Here is an 18,931-nt window from a genome sequence, read left to right as displayed (position 1 = left end):
AGATGGTATAATTTCCTCCATTTTTTAGTCAATCTATGAATTAATATACCAAATAAAAATCAATAAATATATATAAAAATATTTTATTGTGTTTTACTTGCTGAAATTGCTTCAAATAAAAAAGAAATAAAGACATCATTGCAGAGACAAGCATAATTACTGCAAAAATATAGCTTTAAGCAAAGTTATGTCTGTACAAATGATGCTAATTATGATTGTTAACCTGGAGTCTGACACAACGGTAGATTCCTTTAGTGTCCTTACCAGGGAGGCTTTGAGCATGATGCTTCTCCAGCCAGATCTGTGAGAGGAACAGCATTGATGCTTCAACATTAAACTGTGTTGAAACCAGATTGGGTTTAATCTTCACCAGGTTATAATAAACCGTTTGTCAACATTTCTGCAAAGGTGTAACTCAAAAGAGGCGTTTGCTCATTGCACAAGTGAAGAAGCGCCCTGTCTCCAAACAGTCAGAAGCTTTTACTTTGACACACGTGACAAACCGAAAAGTTCAAATCACGTCTGCCGGTAATTCCCTGGCAGAGTTCATCGGCTGATTGAGTAAGTGAATTAAGAGGCCAGGTTTTCCCTTCCTCTTTCACTTGGCTATAAGAGCAGGCAGACTGCAGCAGAGTGACAGAGAGGAAGACTCTTCTGATCCTGAGAAACTCACTGCTGCAGGTAAGAGATGCTTTCTTACCAGAAAAAGATGATAACGACAGAAGGAATTTGTGCTTTATTGTTTTACAGTTTTGTTCTTTATTTGTATTTTTTCGTCTTTGCTCTTTCAAAAGTAAAAAACTGGTTTTATGCATCAAATTATTCTGTTTTTGTTAGTCTGAAAAGCCTGTTTTTTTGGTTTTCTGTGCCTGGAGAACGGAAAAAACCAGGACTGAAATGTCCAACTAATCAAATCAAACTCCAGTTCCACTGTTGACGCTCCAAAGAGTCATGTGGTTGGTTAGGAGGCGGCCCTGAGCTAACTCACATTCCTCTGTCATCTATCATTTTGGCACACCGCGCTTCTGTAATGTCAGATCTCGGTAAACTCGGCTTCCCTGTGAGTCAGTCTTGTTTCGAAAAGTTTCAGATATTTAAACGTGATCTGGTTTTCGTGAACGTATGAATATTTTTTCATTTTGCAGCTGATTTGAACTGTTTGTATGAATGCATTGAGTAGAGTTATAGTTTCTTTTTCCTCATTTAAAAGTTTTTAATTGTAAATCAATTCAGCTTTTGTAACAATACAAATTAATTATTAAAGTAGCTACTGCAAGTTTTAATGATGACATTATATTTATATCCTTAAAGTTTAAAAAATATTTTTTTTCCACAAACAAATCACTTTTCTAAGCTTTATTTTAACAACAAACCAGAATAAAGTCAAACGTTAAACCGAGTTTATTACTTTTACCGCTCCATAAAAAGCTCAGTGGTTCCATCTTTGTTATCCCCATGAAAAGCTGTCAGGTTAAATAGAATTATTTCAATCTTCTTAATTTTTTCGGCTTCACACGTCTCAAAATGTCCTGTATTAACACTGAAATGGTGGGTGGCTTTTTTTGAAGAACGTTTAAAGAACGTTGTTGATTACACACAGAAGACAACTTTGTTTTCTTGGGCATTTTATGTGATTTTCACTCCCAAATTCTCTCACCATGTTTTTTTTAATGTTTTTCTGACACAGTCTAGTTGAAGCAGCACTTTGAGAATCACTTTTTTTTAATTGGAGCAAACAGAAATTACTTATCCAACCCAGAGTCCGGGGAAAGGACAGGAAAATACTAATTCCTTTTTATTACAAAAAAAGACTTGTTTTTACCAACCTGTTCACCATTTTGGTTTGTCTGTGAATTCCTCAGATATCAAGATGTTCCTGTTGAAGTGTCTGCCTCTGGTGGCGCTCATAGCCGTCGCTTTCAGCGCCAATCCAGGCGTGAAGATCAGACTGACACAGAAAGGGCTTGAATATGGTAAGGACAGCTCCTAATTGTCGCCTTCCCTTAAGGCTTCCGAAAAAAACACTTTTTTCTCTCGACTTTTTCCAGGGAGACAACTGGGCATGGCTTCACTGCTGGAGAAACTCAAGACCGCCCAGATCCCAGATTTTTCTGGGAAAGAGAGGGTGTCTCCCATCGGGAAAGTCCAGTACAGTCTGACAAAGTGGGTTGACTCCCGTCTGAACTCTCTGTTTCACTGCCTGTGTGCTAACGTGAAGCCTTTGCGGTTCCTCCAGTATCCGTGTGGTGAACTTGGGGCTGCCTCAGTCAGCTTTAAATCTTGTGCCAGGAAGTGGGGTGCAGCTGAGCATCACCAATGCCTTCATCAGTCTGCATGGAAACTGGAGGGTCAAGTACCTGAGGGTCATGTGAGTGTGCTTTTGTTTGTTTTGTGGAGCACTAGAGTTTCACTTCCTGTTGTTAAATCGTGCGCATCTGTCAACAGAAAGGACAGTGGCTCCTTGGATGTCAGCGTTAACGGGCTTTCCATCTCGCAAACCATCGCCATCAAGAGTGACGCAACGGGAAAACCGGAGGCCAGCAGTGCCAGTTGCTCAGCCTCGGTCAGCAGCGCCAAGGTCAAGTTCCACGGTGGAGCCAGGTAGCACAAACACTGACTTCAACCAGGAACTAGTCAGACCTGCAGAAATATCGTGTTGTAATAATATATATTTTTTATATTTCAGCTGGCTGTACAATCTGTTCAGCAAATTTATTGACAAAGCTCTGCGGAAAGCTCTGGAGAAACAGGTGAGCGCTGATGTCCTTAACTCTGTAAATCCCACTACATCAAGAATTTGACCCAAAAATAAAGATCTAAATTTTAAGATGCATTTAATTCAAACTCTTGGGTGAAGTTTACAAAAAAAAGTGTTTTTTAATGAGACAACCATCTTATTTATAGTCTCAAATCTGATCCGCTCTTTTTTAACATGGTGTATCTGTTTAATAAATAATTATCAACAAATTTTGTATTATTTTAACTGTAAATAGTTACTTTAACAACAATAGATGAGTTGTTCTCACCATAAAGTTTCGAAAATTCGCTAAACCTTTTCCCGCCAAAAGGGTTTTTGAGATTTCATGGAGGCATCCATTTTAAAATGAGCAGGAAAAATCCTTCTACTGCCCCTAGTGGAGTTATCATGTACTACAGGGTAGAAAACATGGACCAACTGATACTCAATGTGTTTAAAAGGGAAGTTTTGATCACGCTGATGAGATCGGGATGTGTGTGTCGAATATGAAACAAATAAGTTAAGACTTTGCTGCTATACAGGTTAGCTAACATGCTAACATGCTAATGTGTTAGCTTAGTTTTTTGTGAACTACCAAAAGGGCAGCAATTTTCTTGTCACTTCATCATGTTAAATTTTCATTGCAACCGTCGTTTACTACTGCAACAGCCACATTAACCAAGCCCCTCCCACTTTCAGTTCAAAAAGTAGCACTGCTGGTTGCACTAAAATACAACACTGAAGCTAAAACTCTGATGCTAAAGGGTTAATCTTTATCGCCTAAATTTGTAATAACTTTTGTACGTTTGAAGTCTAAAAAGTCCTTTTTTTGTTTGTGTTTTTTGCAGATGTGTCCTTTAGTGGCCAAATCAATCGCCGACTTAAACCCGCGTCTGAAAACTCTCAATGGTATAAAAAAAAATCTATTTTTCCTTAATCATTGATTATTGGATTTGTGATTTAAGAGTGAATTCAACTCGTTGCAGTTCTTGCCAAGGTGGACAAATACGCAGAGATTGAATACTCCATGGTGTCGTCACCTGAAATCTCCCAGCCTGCCATCGATCTGAACCTTAAGGTGATAACCGGTTTGGAAGATAAAACCAGTTTTTGTTAATAGACAACTGAATTGTAACCACTATTTTTATTATTATAGGGTGAATTCTACAACATCGGGAGGCATCAGGAGGCTCCAGTCCCTGCTCCGGCCTTCTCCCTGCCGGCTCAGAGCAGTAACATGATCTACATTGCCCTGTCCTCCTACACCCCCAACTCTGCAGGTTTTGTCTACAAAAACGCCGGCGTACTCAGCATGTACGTCACCGACGACATGGTGAGCTGCAACCCCACCACTTTCCTTATACATCCCCCCACATTGACACCCATCCTCAACACCTTCTTCCCTCTCTGTCCCACCAGATCCCACGCAGCTCCCCGATCCGGCTGAGCACCTCCACGTTCGGCTTCTTCATCCCACAGGTGACGACGCGCTCCCGGCTCTCTGCTCCAATGTTATTCCGCCGAGTTCCCCGCTTACGCTCTTTTGTTCTCAGATTTCCCAGCAGTTCCCCGGTCTGATGATGAAGATGCTGGTGAAGGCGGACAAGAACCCTGTCGTCAAGTTCCAGCCCAACACCATGACTGTCGACGCCACCGCCACAGCCACGGCCTACGCCATCCAGCCCAACGGCACGCTGTCACCGCTTTTCGTCCTCAACGTGGTGAGTCATGAAATGCCCTCAATACTCCCTCATGGCTAAAAGACTAGTTAGAGCCCTGGATTTAACACAATTCCGATACAAACTCACTACTTTGTTATTTTATTTAAATGGAAAAAAAACTTAAGAAAATGAACATTTTACAAAGACTATTTGTGAATCCACTTCCTTTTGCTGACAAAAACTTCTATAACTTATAATAGAACAAATTAAAATACTTTTTTCAAAATGACAAATCGTTCAAACACAATGCATTGTGGTCTATATTCACCAATCTAGTGAGCATCAATGCACACTAGATTGAGAGAATTCTGGGAAATTTCCAAGGCACTGGATTATGGAATTGGAGATTTGGACACCCCCAAAAATGCCTGATGCAGTGCACTGAGTTGTGAAGGAATTCGGATCGACTCTACAGAACTGGACTCAGTGACTCCGCCCCCTTCCATTTCAAATAGGAAGTACCTGGTGACTCCGAGAAGCCAGATTCCATACACTTCTATTAAACAGCAAACAGCTTTTACTCAGTAATTCTAGTGCTAATATATATTTTTAACGTGTTCTTGCTAATCCAAATTTTTGTTTACAATATTTTTTCTGTTGTTTAAATTAATCAGGTAATAAACTGACCAAATAGAAGTCGTAATAAAAGTATGTGGTCTCACTTCGAACATTCGAAAAGTTTGACAAATTTCACATAGACTGCTTTCAACTGATACGGGTGTAGACTTCCAATAAGCTCAGTGCTGATTGGAGAGAGTGGTTGCCATAGAAACGTAGAGACCGACTCAGACCAATCTCTGCGTACTGATGATTTCCTGTTCCAACATGGCAATGTCCATATAGCGAAAAAAAAAGACAACCAAATTTCATTGGAGCCGGAACATGTCACACTCGGTCCAGTTCTCTTATACAGTCATGGGAACAAACTAGCAGAGATTCAGACTTAGACTTGAGTGGAGAGACTTGATTTCAGGTTTGGGACTTATGTTTGGGTTCTTTGTCTTTTTTTAGCTTCAGGAAGTTGCTATCAGTTACCAAAATAAAAGCCTTATAATGTTTTTGCGTTGGGAAAACCAACAGCCTGTTATTGAGCTCCCACCAGTTTAATGACAATTTATAACAATGGAATTTATTTTTAAATACATTTTAAAATGAAAGACTTCGCTTAAAGGCAAAAACATTAGACTTAAACTGACTGTGGCGATGCCGCCTTTGTTTGCAGGAGACCAGCGTCAGCGGCCAGATGTCCGTGAGCGACCTGAAGCTGGCCGGACGCATCTCACTGGACAAGTGAGTCTCTGAACACTTATAAAAACGTCATCAAACTTCCTTTTTCACCATCGATAATAACTGACTTGCCTTTTACAGAATGAAACTGACTCTGGGTACCAGCTATGTGGGAGACTTCAAGGTGAGATCCTCCGTTTTTTTTTATTTTTTTACACGTGAAAGCACTTCAGATAAAAACCAACCATTTATTCTATCCGCAGGTCAACTCCCTTGACAACATCCTACAAGTCATCCTGAAACTGGTTGTAATTCCTACAGTGAACGGTGAGTTAGCAAACGTTTCATTATTTGACATATAGTCACATGGCTATGACAGAATACAAACTTTTCTTAAGCCTTAATTTTATCCTAAGAATACGGGAAACTGAAAATTTAGCAAAAGAACGATGTACCTTTTTCTGTATGTTTTCATGGCAAATGGAAACCTTTTTTTTCATCTACAATCATTAAATATTTATATTTTATTTATTTGGGCATCAGAAGTCACAGAGTTGGATGACAGGAAGTGCATTTTGCTGACAAAATAAGAGCTGAAAAACAGTTAAATTTCAAATTTGATCCAAAATGACAGTCTGGAAAACCTTTACAGGAAGTCATAAAATGATGTTTACATATTATGTTTTTCACAGTATTTCTTTGGAAAGCAGTATTATTTTATTACAAGCCTTTCTAATTAAAGTTTGTCTTCTAAACGAGTTTGTTTTTCTTCACAGTTCAACTTTCTAAAGGTTACCCTCTTCCTGCGCTCGGAAGCATGAACCTCGTCAACACTCAGCTTCAGATCATGCAGGTCAGAGAGGGAATTATATTTATTTATTGTATTGAATTTGGTGTCAGTAGTTAACACACTTGTCGATCTTTGCTGTCTGCAGGACTACTTGCTGATCGGAACAGACGTTCAGTTCACCGGCTAAACCCTGAGAACTTCCCCAGAAAAAGGAGAATTCTGGAAGAGTGAGACAGCTCCAGAACTAAAGTTTCCTCTAAATGTCGCCTGCTTTCATTTTTTTTTACTTTGTTTTCCCCTAAGATGAACTCACCTTTTCAGAAATATCACGCTCTTTCCAAAATCAGGTTAGAGCCCTTTCGGCTGCAGACTTGAGCTGAAAACGTGGACTGACTTTTCCAAGATGTCCTGATTCATCACTTTTTTTTTTTATATCCGTCCTGTAAGTTCTGTCTTTCAAGTCACTCTCAGGTGTGACAAACTCAGAATACGCTGTGGAAAGCACCTGCCGTGTGTTTAAACATCTCCGTCCGTGAGGAGCCGCCGCTGTCCGTCAAAGCGGTTCCTGGTCAGCCGATCCTCTCGGGGAACTGAGACCGAGCGCTCGACCTCTCAGGCTCTGAGAACTGGCCGACAGGATCTACACCAGAAACAAGTCATTGAATGTAGCAAAACCACTGAAACGCCTTGATGATGATGATGGATGTGTGAAAAACAAATGTTTGTGCATTTAAATAAACTTGTTTTACAAAATAAAAGCATATTCCGGCTTTCTTTTATACTTTTAAGAGTTGAAAGGTTTGTAGACGTGTTGTAATGAAGCTTAGAATCAGCAAACAAACGTAAAAAGAAAGAACCATTTGATTTAAAAAGTCCTGAACCGCTCTGATTTCACAGACAGCAGAATTCGATCCTCACCCACCTTCACCCAAACATAGTCTCCTGCTGCAATCGCCTCGCTGCTGCCCCCTGCAGGCTCCTCTTTGGGGAAAATCACCTTCATGTTGCCGTCAGTTCTCCCACACAGCTCTTCTGTGGATCTTTTACTTTCCTAGAAGGAGGGAGAGCAGAATTATGGCAATGTTTAGATCTGGACTGAAATCAGACCCGATCACGTAGTTTAATGCTGCTTATTTGAAAAATCCACAAATATGAGCGCGAGACGTGAACTCCAGTGACACTCACGCCCTCCACCAGCACCAGCTGTGAGCTTCCGATGAGGGCGGCGTTGACCTTCAGAGCTTCCTGCCTAAAAACGCCGATGCACTCCTCCAGCCTGCGCCGCTTCACCTCTGCTGGGACATCGTCCTGCAGCCGATGGAAGGCCTGCGTCTTCTGCTCAGAATGAAACATTCTTAAAAACCTGGCGTCTCCTGGAAACGCTTCATGTGGAGGAGCAGCTCACCTTCCTCATGCTGTAGGCAAACAGGAAGCCCACGTTGTAGCCCACCTCCCTGATGAGGGAGAGCGTTTGCTGATGGTCGTCCTCCGTCTCTCCACAGAAGCCTGAGATGAAGTCACTGCTGAGGCTGACGCCTGACCGGCAGGAACATGGTTAAGTATCAGATCAGCTGATGGGTCTGCAGGTGTTGTGTTTGTACCTGGAATGATCTTCTTGATGTTCCTCACGAGGTCCAGGTACGCCTCTCTTGTGTAACTGACAGAAAAAACACAATATTCATACAAAATACTCTGATTTTTAGAGTTTATATGTAAATAACGGGCAGGAATTACCCACGACGCATTGCTTTCAGGACCCGACTGCTACCGCTTTGAGCTGGGAGGTGGATCTGCTTACAGATGTTTTCTCGCTCTGCGATTAGCTGCAGAACCTGAGAACAGAACCAGAACATGTGTGGTTACACACTGTCAGCTGAAAGCTGAGAATCGCGGGTCTGGTACCTCGTCTGGAAAGTCTTTGGGATGTGGGGAGGTAAACCGGATCCTCATGGTGGGATTGACCCGTGAAGCCCGGTCCAGCAGGTCAGAGAAGCGCAGGCCTCCCTGTTTAGGCTTATAGACAGTCTGGAAGCCACGGCTCAGCCTGGTCGGGTCTGGGCTGCAGAACTGCTCCTCCGATGTGTCCCTGTAGCTGTTGACGTTCTGACCCAGCAGCGTCACCTCCTTCACACCCTGACGCACAAAAGGCAGCTTTTATTTCCTAGCAGCTGTTTTCTATTGAGCACAAACTCTGCAGTGAGTGGAGCGTTTACCTGCTGGGACAGGATTCGAACCTCCTCCAGGATGGAGCTGAGCGGCCGGCTCCTCTCCCTCCCCCTGGTGAAGGGCACGATGCAGTAGCTGCACATGTTGTCGCAGCCCCTCATGATGGACCTGCAGACGCAGTCATCAGCCGGCGCTGTGGAGGACGGCGGCTCCACCAAAACTACGACGGGATACGTACACGAAGGCGCTGTGGCCCTGCGGGGCCAGCTGCACGGGCATCACGTCGGCGTACGTCTCCTCCAGGGACAGCAGCACGTTGCTGGCCTGCTGACCTCCCTCTGCCAGGGCGAGCAGGCGGGGGAGGTCCCGGTACGCATCCGGACCGGCCAGAACGTCCACCAGCTTCTCTCGCTCCAGCAGCTCCGACTTCAGTCTCTCTGCCATGCAGCCTGAACGGAAACGATCTTGAAAAGGATGCTGGGAAAACTCTGAAAACGTCCATGAGATCCAGATTTACCTAAAACGCCGATTTTCATGGGAGAGGGCGTCTTCATCCGTTTCCTCTTCATGGCCGTCAGCTGTTTCAGTCTGTTCCAAATCGTCTGCTCCGCCTTTTCTCTGAGAGGAGCGAATCAGATTATTGATGCAGGAACAGATTCAACTAAAGGGTCTGAGGTTTAGTTTGTCCACTCACATATAAATCTTAACATGACAAAAGATTAAAAGAAAAGAAATACAGTCAAACATTAGTTTTAAAGGACAAAAAAATTACTAAATAAAGTAAAAAATTAGCTGTGATGCTTTAAAACATTCAAAAGTAGGAAAAAAACTGATTGGAGATTAAATTGTTAAAAAAAAAAATCATACATGAAATTAGAAATTATTAAAAGCAAAATTAAAGAAAATATAGATTAGCTAGATGTCGCTTAATGAATAAAAAAAACTGAAGTTTAAGCTAAAAAAGCTTAAACAAAGTGTTCTTTTTAAAAAAGTATCAAAAAATATTTATTAAAAAATACAACATATTAAAGTAGAAAACTATCCAAAAAATTTAAAGAGAAATGTGCACAACTGAACTGTATGGAGCACCTCAGAAAAAGGAAAGAGATAGACATTAATTTTTTTTTAAAGAAAAATAAATGTAAAAAAACGTTTGCTAAAATTTTACTCAAATTTCCATAAGATTGTACAGATAGAAACAAAAACATAACTATCTAGTGGTTAAAAAAAGAAAGAAAAATAAGCGATTAAATAATTTTCAGAAACTTGCACTAAAATTTATTAATAAACTTCTGCAGAATTTTATTGATAAAACCAAAATGTAAGTAAAAATTATATTTAAAAAATGTACATTTTTAAGGATAAAAATGATAAATAAATAAAAATGTCATCAAGAAATGTACTCACAAAATTTTCCCTAAATGAGAAAAACAGACAAACAGAAACCAAAATGATGCCTAAACCTTTAAGTTGAACGGTAAACCAAAGGAAGTAAACTTGAAACTTCTGAAAACAAAACGGAGAGAAATCCTAACAGATAGAGCGCATATTGCTGCCAAAATAAATACATGTATTCATTAAAAACTAATAATAATAAGGAGTAGGTAGAAAAATAATCTGTTTTATGTAGACAGTCTCAACATATGGGGTCAAATCAGTGTCAGTTTAACATAAACCAAGAAAACAGATGTTAGAATTGTTTTTTATTCAAAAGTGTGGCGTGCAGCAGTGATAATGCTCTACCAAAGCTTGATGCATCAGAAGGAGAATGATTCAATTTCAAATTTACAAAACTTTCTTTGTCAACTTTTCATATTTCTTTCAAGTTTTTTTTTCTTTCAATTTTATAGTTTTAGCTTTCAAATTTTAAATATTTACTTAAGTTGACAACAGTTTTAAATGTAATTTTCCCCTAGTTTACACTCTGATTATTTATTCAGGTAAAGTTGATCCCTAATTTAATCGTATATTAAATTGCTTAAAAAAAACAGTAAATTTTCTGTAAGAAAATGTAAAATAGCAACAAACAAACTGGATAAACAAGATTTAAGTCTAAACTGTAAAACGTATAAAATTTAAAAATAGGAAAGAAATAAAAAGATAAATGCTAAAATGTAAAATGATCTGCAGAAAATGTGAACAGCTGAAAAACAGCTAAATAAGACAAAAAAATTGTGAAAAGTCTAAAAGAGCTGATAAAAGAAAAGAACAAAAAAACTGTTTGTTTCACAAAGGAAAGAATGTTGGACTACTTAACAAAATAATTAAATCTGTTGATTCAATTTGTGTTGAATTTCCATTCTTTCCTGTTAAATCCAGGGAGTCATTTTCTGACTCCGTCTGAGGATCTCACCTGATGGAGCAGGTCACCAGCAGAACCACGTCTGCCTGAAACACAACGACACACTCAGCTGGGTTCAACACAGGAGCTGTACACGTGAAAACACGGCGGCGTGACGCGTTTTCACCTCGCTGAGCTGAGCTGTGCGTTCATAACCCCTCTTCTGCAGGATGGACCAGGCGATCTCCGTGTCATTCACGTTCATCTGACAGCCGTAGGTTTCAAAATAGACTGAAGAATAAGAAAAGGAATTCATTACAAAGGGCAACTATGAAAGGATTGAAGGACAAACCTTTCTGGTCTCTGAGGCTTCTTTTCCTGGAAAAAATTAGATAAAGTGAAGAAAAAAAATCTCGATTTAGACTTCAGTGAACAAATGTGATTATCAGATGTCAAAAATAAAAGTTTATAAACAAATAAACACATTTAGAGAAATCATAAACCTTCATTTTTTTCTGTTTCTGGATTAAAATTTAGTTTTGAAGCTTCAAAGTTTGTGTTTGTTTACCATTAAAATTTATTTTAAAAATGTGTTTTGCAGTTTTTTTTTTGCATTTCTTTCTAGTCAAATTTAAATATTTGAGTAGTTAAAGTAAGTGAAAAAAAATGTTTGATGGCAAAATTGCTGTTCTATAATTTTATTTAACCAGAAGGACATGCATGTATAGTAACATATACTATTTCTCAATTCATGAGCCTTTTATTTTGAATTTTTTGTTCAATCTCTTATATTGTTGAACTTAAGGATTTTGCATTCTGGTGACACTGAATGTCATATGACTCCACGTGATAACATGGAAAATTTAAAAGGATGCCACGCATAAATCTATGATGGGGAAAAAATGAAAATCTCACAAGAACACATAGAAGTTATTTGATTTTACTACTCTTTATTAATATTAAATGTTTAAAAATTGACTTTCAATGGAAATCATTTTTCTTATGATGGGAATGGTCCAAAATAAAAAAATAAAAAACAGCCCGTTGTAAAATAAGATGCGAAGAAAACTTAATAACCTCCATAGATTGCTTACTTTTAAGTTAAACAATTAATTTTATGGTTTTTTTTTCAATTAATAAAGATATAATCTAAAGATTAAAAAATATAATTTATAAAAATTATGTGCAGTAGCTCTAATTGCTATTTAAAATATCATATTTTAAAAAAATGTTTTATAGAAACAAAAAGTTGCAAAATTATTGCATAGTAGTTTTTTATATATAGTTTTATACGTGTGCATACGTGTATAAGAGGAATATTTAATTTTTAATTGAAAGAAGTATGCAATAATTTTACTTTAGTGACAAATCTTAAAATAGTCTAAATCTCACCTATTTTTACGTGATTTTAAAATAAATTTTTAAATAATTAAACTAACACTTCTGGTGCAAGTTGAAGCAATTAAAGTTGGACCGGAAGTGTGGAATTTCAAAATAAATCTTTGATACTTTAAAGTATTTCTGGACAAAATTGTTTAAATTTATAGCAGATTTGGGAAGATTGCTCATTTTTAAAGAAGTGAACAATGCACAGTTTTATTAAGAGTCACTAAAGTGTATAATTTTTTTTTCTTGAAGGGAGGTTTTGCAAATGCACCGCTACAATCACCAAACAGAGATAAAAAACTGTATTTTAAAGGTCATGTTTGAGGACAAATTGGGTCAATCACACCAACCTTTTCTGAAGTTCCCCTCCTGCAGATCCTCCGGCAAATAACTCGGCGTTTCAGGGAGATCCTCGAAACCAACTGGAGTTTGTTTCACTGAAGCTCCTCTGATGAAGTCCTGAAAGCTTGGACCAGAACCCAGCTCAGCCCTGATGCTGCCCGCTGTCTTCCTCCTGTGCCCCACGGAGGCTTCTCCGTCAGCCTGGGCAGAGCAGCGTCTCAGCTGGAGGCAGCTGAGAGACGGCCGGAGAGGCCCCGCGGTAAAGGCCCTCAGAGTCGTCATGCTGAGGGACTTTTAAACTCAGTTTAGGAGCTTAAACGACGGCATTTCTGCCATTCAAATGTCACACTTTGCGGCGCAGGCGCGTTAGCAAACGTCATTGACGCGCCGAAGTTACGTTCAGTCAAAGATGTGTGGACTGCGAGATGAGTCACTCCGAATAATATTGAATCTAATGTTTTACAACTCTCATGTTACATTGTAATTAATAAATACAAATAATAGTTATTTTTATAACTACATTAGGATTTAAGATGTCATTATAATACAATTTTAACGTTTTTACAACAAATCTCAATATTTTAAACCCTATACATTTTTAAACAAACTATTCCAACATTTTAAGCTTATTATACTCTTCATTTTTTGTTGAAAGAAATACTTTATTATCTAAATTAATTATATTTTTTTTAATTGTGAATTTACTCGATAAAGAGCACGCTTTAAAATTAGTAGTTACGAAAACTAGTAAAATCTGATGCCTGTTCCCTTTTCATGCAACAAAATTAACAGACCGTGCGGAACTATTTCCACACATCAAACGTTCCGCGCTCTTGGATTTATTTGTTAAATATTTAAATATTTACTATTTTTTGCTTTGATTTTTGTTTTCTTCACTTTTCCATTATTCTTAAATTACTTCAAAATTTCCAGTCCTTCTTCCCTTGTAGGTAATACGTATTTGGAATTTTTCGAAAAGCTGTCAAACTTTTAATCATTTGAAGCTGGTAATTTAAAATTAATCAAAGAAGGAAGTGTTTTTTTAATTATATGTCAAATGGTTTATGATTTAGAAACATTTCAACATTTTTTTGTCTTACTTTTTGTCTAACTAAACTTCTGTTTAGCTATAAAAATATATGCCTGTAATGCTATTAATATTAAAATGTAGTTAAGGGGTTAAAAAAAATCAAGACTTAATGATTAACATATTAATTTTGATTAGAGATCAAGTTCCTAAAGGTAAAAACCCACATAAACAGGTTACTGAATCATCTTAATATGTTTAAGATCCCCACACCGCATGGAGAACTTTCCCATTCACTATTTGTTGAAGCTTTTTTATTGATCTATTTATTAATTTAGCTGTTTATTTGTTTATTTTGGGGTTAAGTTTCCTGATTTGTTTTGTGTGTTCACATGCTTCCTATTTTTTTGAGTTCTTCAGCATTTCTTCTGAATTCCTCTAGGTGGCAATGTTTTTATTTAATTAAGAAGTAATGCTATGACTGATTAGCATCACTTCCTCCATCTCCATTTCATGCAGATGCTTAGTGTGTATTCAGACTGAACACATTTGGTTTGCTTAAAGTGAACCAGAGTTTGTTTCATTCTATAATCCGGAACAAAGTTTCAGTCTGAACACACGCAAACGGTTTCTGGACCAGAAACCACCTGCTGACCCATCTTTTGAGGTGGTCTCGGTTCGTTTCCAACTGGACTGAGCTCCAGTTCGCTCCAAGTTTCCTCAGTTTGAACAGTCTCTGCGCTCGGAGCAGAACAACTGAACCAAAACGGCCACCGTAGCCAGGCATTATGGGATGTAAACAGAACAGTGAAGCAATGATGAGACAGTAAGTGAAATGTGGTCAGATGAACGCAGGCTCATTAGAATCACTTTTAGTGTGATATACATTGCTTCTCACACTGTTTTCCAAACAACCTACATGTGCCGTTTTCTCCTCAGAAACCAACTTGTAGTATGCCTCTGCTGTACTAAAGTAGCAAAAGTGTTGTACCTGATGTTGATTCAGATGTCCAAAATTGGCTAAATATAAAGTTTGAATCAGTGACCTATCCTGACAAGGATTGTAAAGCACAGGACTTACATTATTCTTTCTCTCGTTGCTCATTATGAAACTGGAGTTAGCTCAAACTGTGTTTCTAAGCGAGAGCCCAGAAACCTGACGGATCTAGAGAAGATCTGTGAGGAGGAGTGGACCAAAATCCCTCCTGCAGTGTGTGCAAGGCTGGTGAAAAAAAAAACAACAGGAAACATTTGACCGGTGTCATCACAAACAGAGGCTATTCTACCAAATATTAACATAGATTTTCTGAGGTGTTTAGGTACTTATTTGTGTCACTGTACATCTCTTTTGTCTTTATTTGTCTTTTTTTTTGTTCTAATTGCTTGAAATAAACAAATTCTAATTCCAACTGTTAATTTGTAACAGTGGTATTAGAATTATTGTTTTCTTAGCAATGTGTCACGTGGCTTTTTTTTTTTTTTTTACAAAACATGCTTATCTTAAAATATTACATACACTGTACATATTATGGTATGAATAAGAAGTTTGTGGTCAATATTTTTAGGATTGTTGTAGTGTTTCTACATTATGGGCAAATTATAAATTAGAGCTCTCTGGACCTGATGGGTGTTTATTATTATTATTATTCTTAATGGTTTGATATTGAAAATTAATTGAAAATTAATCAAACATGAACTTAATTGTTTGATGTTACAATAAAAAAAAACTTCATGGACCTGATGTTTTTTTTAATTATTTATCCTAATTGTTCAATATTGAAAAAAGGTGATGTAAAAGTAAAGATTGGAAGTCTTTTATAATAAAAAAAAAATACTTCAGAAAGCCAGTTTGTTAGTTGTATTTTGATCTTTTACTGCACCATAATGTCAAAAATTAAAAAGAAAATCCTTCAAAATAATGACTTTCACAGTTATTTGCACAGTAAAGCAATTATTACTTAAATTATAGGTCATAATTAATCAAATTTGAATTGAGTTTGTTCCACAGCTGACATTTGACCTCTGCAGCATTCCGTCCACGTGGATCTCTTTTGGTCAACCATGAGGAGCAGGATTTGAAGAGGAGCTGTGCGGAGAGCTCAGCTGGAGGAGTCAAGCAGATATGGGAGGGGGGTGATGATGATGATGATGAGGAGGAGTGATGTGGGAGTGACCGGATCCACAGGTTGAGTATAAAGTGACCGCGGGTGCAGGGAGACACTCAGTACCGTCTCGGTGTCTCCGTGTTCCAGCCTTTTCCCGGCAGTCAGACGAGAGGATGAGAGTGGGGGGAGCAAAGTGAAGGCTCGGCAGGGACACCTCGGGACTCACATCTCAACTTGGTAACTATGTGAGCACACAAACACACACAAACCTTGACGTTTGACATCAACAGCTTCTGTTTCCTCTGGATGACGCCTTTGGAGGGGAAAACTGTGGCTTCAGCGCTTTTTTCCTCATGTGATTCCACCTCCTGTCACTTATCGCGGTCGTCCACTCTCCTCCAGGACTCGCTGTGATGATGGAGAAAGCTGCACTGCTGCTGTTCTGCTGCCTGGCTGTGACTCTGTCAGGTTCTCCGCTCTACCCATCCATACGGTAAGTCTTTATCTCCAAATCGTGCTGCTTTTTAGACACTCGTGTTGTTGCATGGAGTTTTTTTTACTTCATTAAATCAAAAATATGCATGTAATTATGACTTTTTTAAAGCTGAAAAAGAAAAGCAATCTCCATGTAATCTAAATAATCTGAGTTCTCGCTCTGCTCATTATTTGGCATGCCATTGCTGTGTCTTGTTATGCAAAACAGGGTCAAGATGCTCAGATTAGTCACCATATTTACACACCATCTTATTCATGGTGCACTCAAACTTCAGAATGGCTAATGTGACAAGGCCAAGAGCGTTTTGGAAGGTCATTTTGTGAAGTTTGAATTAGGAAAAAGTTTAAAAATAAAAATGGATTGTGTTAGTTAGTGATGGTTGATGATGGGTTTCTAGGTTTGGCCAGAGGGACACGTCCATCCTGATGACGTCTTTGGTGAGAGACCCAGCTGAGCCGCTGGAGGCGGGGACACGTCCCGTCAGCGACCAAGCCGGACTGCGGTGCGTTTGAGTTCTTCCAAGTCCAAAAAAAATGTTTCCAACTCAATTTATAACAAAGCTGGAAATTTTCAAAATAAAACCTTCAATAATCGACTGAATTCTCTTCATAGTTGAATAGTTTTTCGACTTTTTTCAGCTCAGAGCGCCACGCCGACGCCATCTTCACCAACAGCTACAGGAAGGTTCTGGGACAAATCTCTGCTAGGAAGTTCCTCCAGACCATCATGGGCAAACGGCTGGGGTAGGTAAAGCGGTAGAGGATAGCTGCAGAGTACATCTACTATCTTGACCTTCTTTTTTAATTATTATCCAATCAGAGATGACAGCTACAAACGTGAGTCAGACATCTACGAGGGGACCTTCAAGGAGGATCTGACCTCCATCCAGAGCGACCAAAGATACAGAGGGGTTCATGGGAACGTCATAAAGTCCAGGTGAGGATTTAAAACTCACACTTATGGAGATATTTTATTAAAAAAAAAAAACTTTGATTGTCTTTACAGACAGCTGAGCTAAGGACAAAACCAAGAGCATCCGGCCTCCTGATGATGTTCTGATCATCTACAGCTCATTTTCTGTTACTCCAACAAATATCTTCTTTACAAGTAAAAAACAAACCATTGCCTTTTATTCTCAGCCAATAAATTGGAGTTATTATCGCTTATTGTTATTAAAAGTTGTGAAGAAAACCTTCCCGACTTATTATTGTGACAAGTCCACCACAAAATCAGTTAGCTATGAATATATTTGGGTCATAAAACAGCGTAAAAATTAATTTTATATCCAAATTGTTGTTTTTATAAATGCATAGGTTCATAGAAACCATCTATTAGATGGATATTTTCCTCAAAAGTAAGATACCATTTCCCTCCTAGTCATGTTAACACAACATAACCATTTGTATAATCTTTGATACACCCATTTCTGGACCCCCTATCCCATTAGCATGATCCTAATTACATTAAAAACTCTTTGTGTATTCTAGGTCCATATTTTATCTCCTGTAGTTCATCATCATTCCACTAGGGGCAGTGAAAGGACTTATCTTATTCATTTCAAAATGGCTGCCCCCATGAACTCTCAAGAACACTTTTGGCGGGAAAAAGTTTAGCAAATTTTCCGAACTTTATAGTGACTATAACTCATTTATTGTCATTCATTTTTGAAATGAGTATTTGTTGCATTGAAAAAAAGTGTTGATATTTATTTATGACACAGTTACACCGTGTTAAAAATGTGTGGATTAAATTTGAGATCAAATCACCCAACGTATCTTAATATTATTTATGTCTAAAAAATTAAATTGCAAACATTTTTTGTGGATTTCATCAAAGGGTTTGAAAACCATTTCATCTTAAAATAATTTGAATATTCCGTCAATTCTTTGATAAGGTGGGTTTTGATGATGGTGGGTTTGTGGGACAATTTTAGAGTAAAATAAAACTTTTTAAAGTGTTTTATATCATTTAAGATACCAGATTAAAGCTATTTATGTGCGGAATTTTCAAAGCAGCAAAAATGCTGATTCAATGGAACTAAACGTGGTCAAAAAGGTCAATTTTTTTTCTATAATGGACATTTTTTGTTTGCGTCTTCACAGAAAGTCACAAACTAGCAAAATAGACATTTGGAAATGTCATTAAAAAAAACACCCCAATCATCTTTTAATCTATTTTAAAAATGTTCCCAATGTTCTTAATTATGATAATGGCTGTTTAATGAAAACAAGAAAAAGCTGTTTTTTTTTCTAGAACATAGTTCCTGCAGAGCGGCAGTAGCCCATCAGAAGTTGTGGGTGCCACTGATAACGCAGTGTAACCCCGCCCCCCCTTTCCAGATGCTGAGAGCTGTCTTTACCCTACAATAATTGTCTTATTTTCCTTTTAAAATGACTAAACCCTTTAATTAAAAGTGAAGAGATTAATAATACATACCGCTATTTTTGGTCAGTTCATTTAAATCCATTAAACTACTTCTACTTCAACAGACTCCGAGCGTTGATTTCAAATAAAAACATTTTAAAAAATTGCATTGACCAGGGGATTAACCGGGAGATTGAAATGTTTTAATTAAAACAAATTATGCCATAAGAAGGAGCGGAAACCTACGGAAGAGGATTAGGGCCACTGAAAAAAAAAAAAAAAAAAAAAA

At 38.1% G+C, this 18,931-nt stretch overlaps 3 protein-coding genes across 4 annotated transcripts; 2 read left to right on the top strand and 1 right to left on the bottom strand.

Annotated features, from left to right (window-relative positions):
* The first annotated feature begins 561 nt into the window (after positions 1 to 561).
* LOC112145184 (bactericidal permeability-increasing protein) lies at positions 562 to 7,233 on the top strand. The gene is made up of 16 exons (XM_024270286.2): positions 562 to 681; positions 1,863 to 1,973; positions 2,049 to 2,163; positions 2,237 to 2,368; positions 2,446 to 2,601; positions 2,687 to 2,750; positions 3,586 to 3,646; positions 3,724 to 3,815; positions 3,894 to 4,070; positions 4,157 to 4,216; positions 4,291 to 4,458; positions 5,681 to 5,748; positions 5,827 to 5,869; positions 5,949 to 6,012; positions 6,462 to 6,538; positions 6,621 to 7,233. The coding sequence occupies exons 2-16, from the start codon at positions 1,871 to 1,873 to the stop codon at positions 6,660 to 6,662; spliced, it is 1,422 nt and encodes a 473-aa protein (XP_024126054.1). The 5' UTR covers positions 562 to 681; positions 1,863 to 1,870; the 3' UTR covers positions 6,663 to 7,233.
* cdk5rap1 (CDK5 regulatory subunit associated protein 1) lies at positions 5,884 to 13,088 on the bottom strand. 2 transcript variants are annotated; one of them, XM_036211800.1, is made up of 13 exons: positions 12,659 to 13,088; positions 11,110 to 11,213; positions 10,995 to 11,029; positions 9,159 to 9,259; positions 8,880 to 9,090; positions 8,689 to 8,809; positions 8,378 to 8,608; positions 8,210 to 8,307; positions 8,077 to 8,132; positions 7,881 to 8,011; positions 7,709 to 7,810; positions 7,398 to 7,526; positions 5,884 to 7,115 (listed from the first exon to the last, which is right to left on the bottom strand). In XM_036211800.1, the coding sequence occupies exons 1-13, from the start codon at positions 12,930 to 12,932 to the stop codon at positions 7,029 to 7,031; spliced, it is 1,680 nt and encodes a 559-aa protein (XP_036067693.1). In that variant the 5' UTR covers positions 12,933 to 13,088; the 3' UTR covers positions 5,884 to 7,028. The 2 variants fall into 2 exon arrangements, with proteins under 2 accessions (XP_036067693.1, XP_024126052.1); XM_024270284.2 differs by having other exon boundaries at positions 7,661 to 7,810; positions 12,659 to 13,082.
* A 1,355-nt stretch (positions 13,089 to 14,443) lies between these two features.
* ghrh (growth hormone releasing hormone) lies at positions 14,444 to 18,455 on the top strand. Its single transcript, XM_024270287.2, has 6 exons — positions 14,444 to 16,019; positions 16,185 to 16,275; positions 16,676 to 16,780; positions 16,917 to 17,021; positions 17,098 to 17,214; positions 17,284 to 18,455. Exons 2-6 carry the CDS (start codon positions 16,196 to 16,198, stop codon positions 17,294 to 17,296), a joined length of 420 nt encoding a protein of 139 aa, XP_024126055.1. The 5' UTR covers positions 14,444 to 16,019; positions 16,185 to 16,195; the 3' UTR covers positions 17,297 to 18,455.
* The last annotated feature ends 476 nt before the right edge of the window (positions 18,456 to 18,931 follow it).

Source organism: Oryzias melastigma, linkage group LG5, assembly GCF_002922805.2.
Source record: "Oryzias melastigma strain HK-1 linkage group LG5, ASM292280v2, whole genome shotgun sequence".
Classification (NCBI taxonomy): domain Eukaryota; kingdom Metazoa; phylum Chordata; class Actinopteri; order Beloniformes; family Adrianichthyidae; genus Oryzias; species Oryzias melastigma.
This window is presented reverse-complemented; position numbering and strand designations above follow the sequence as displayed.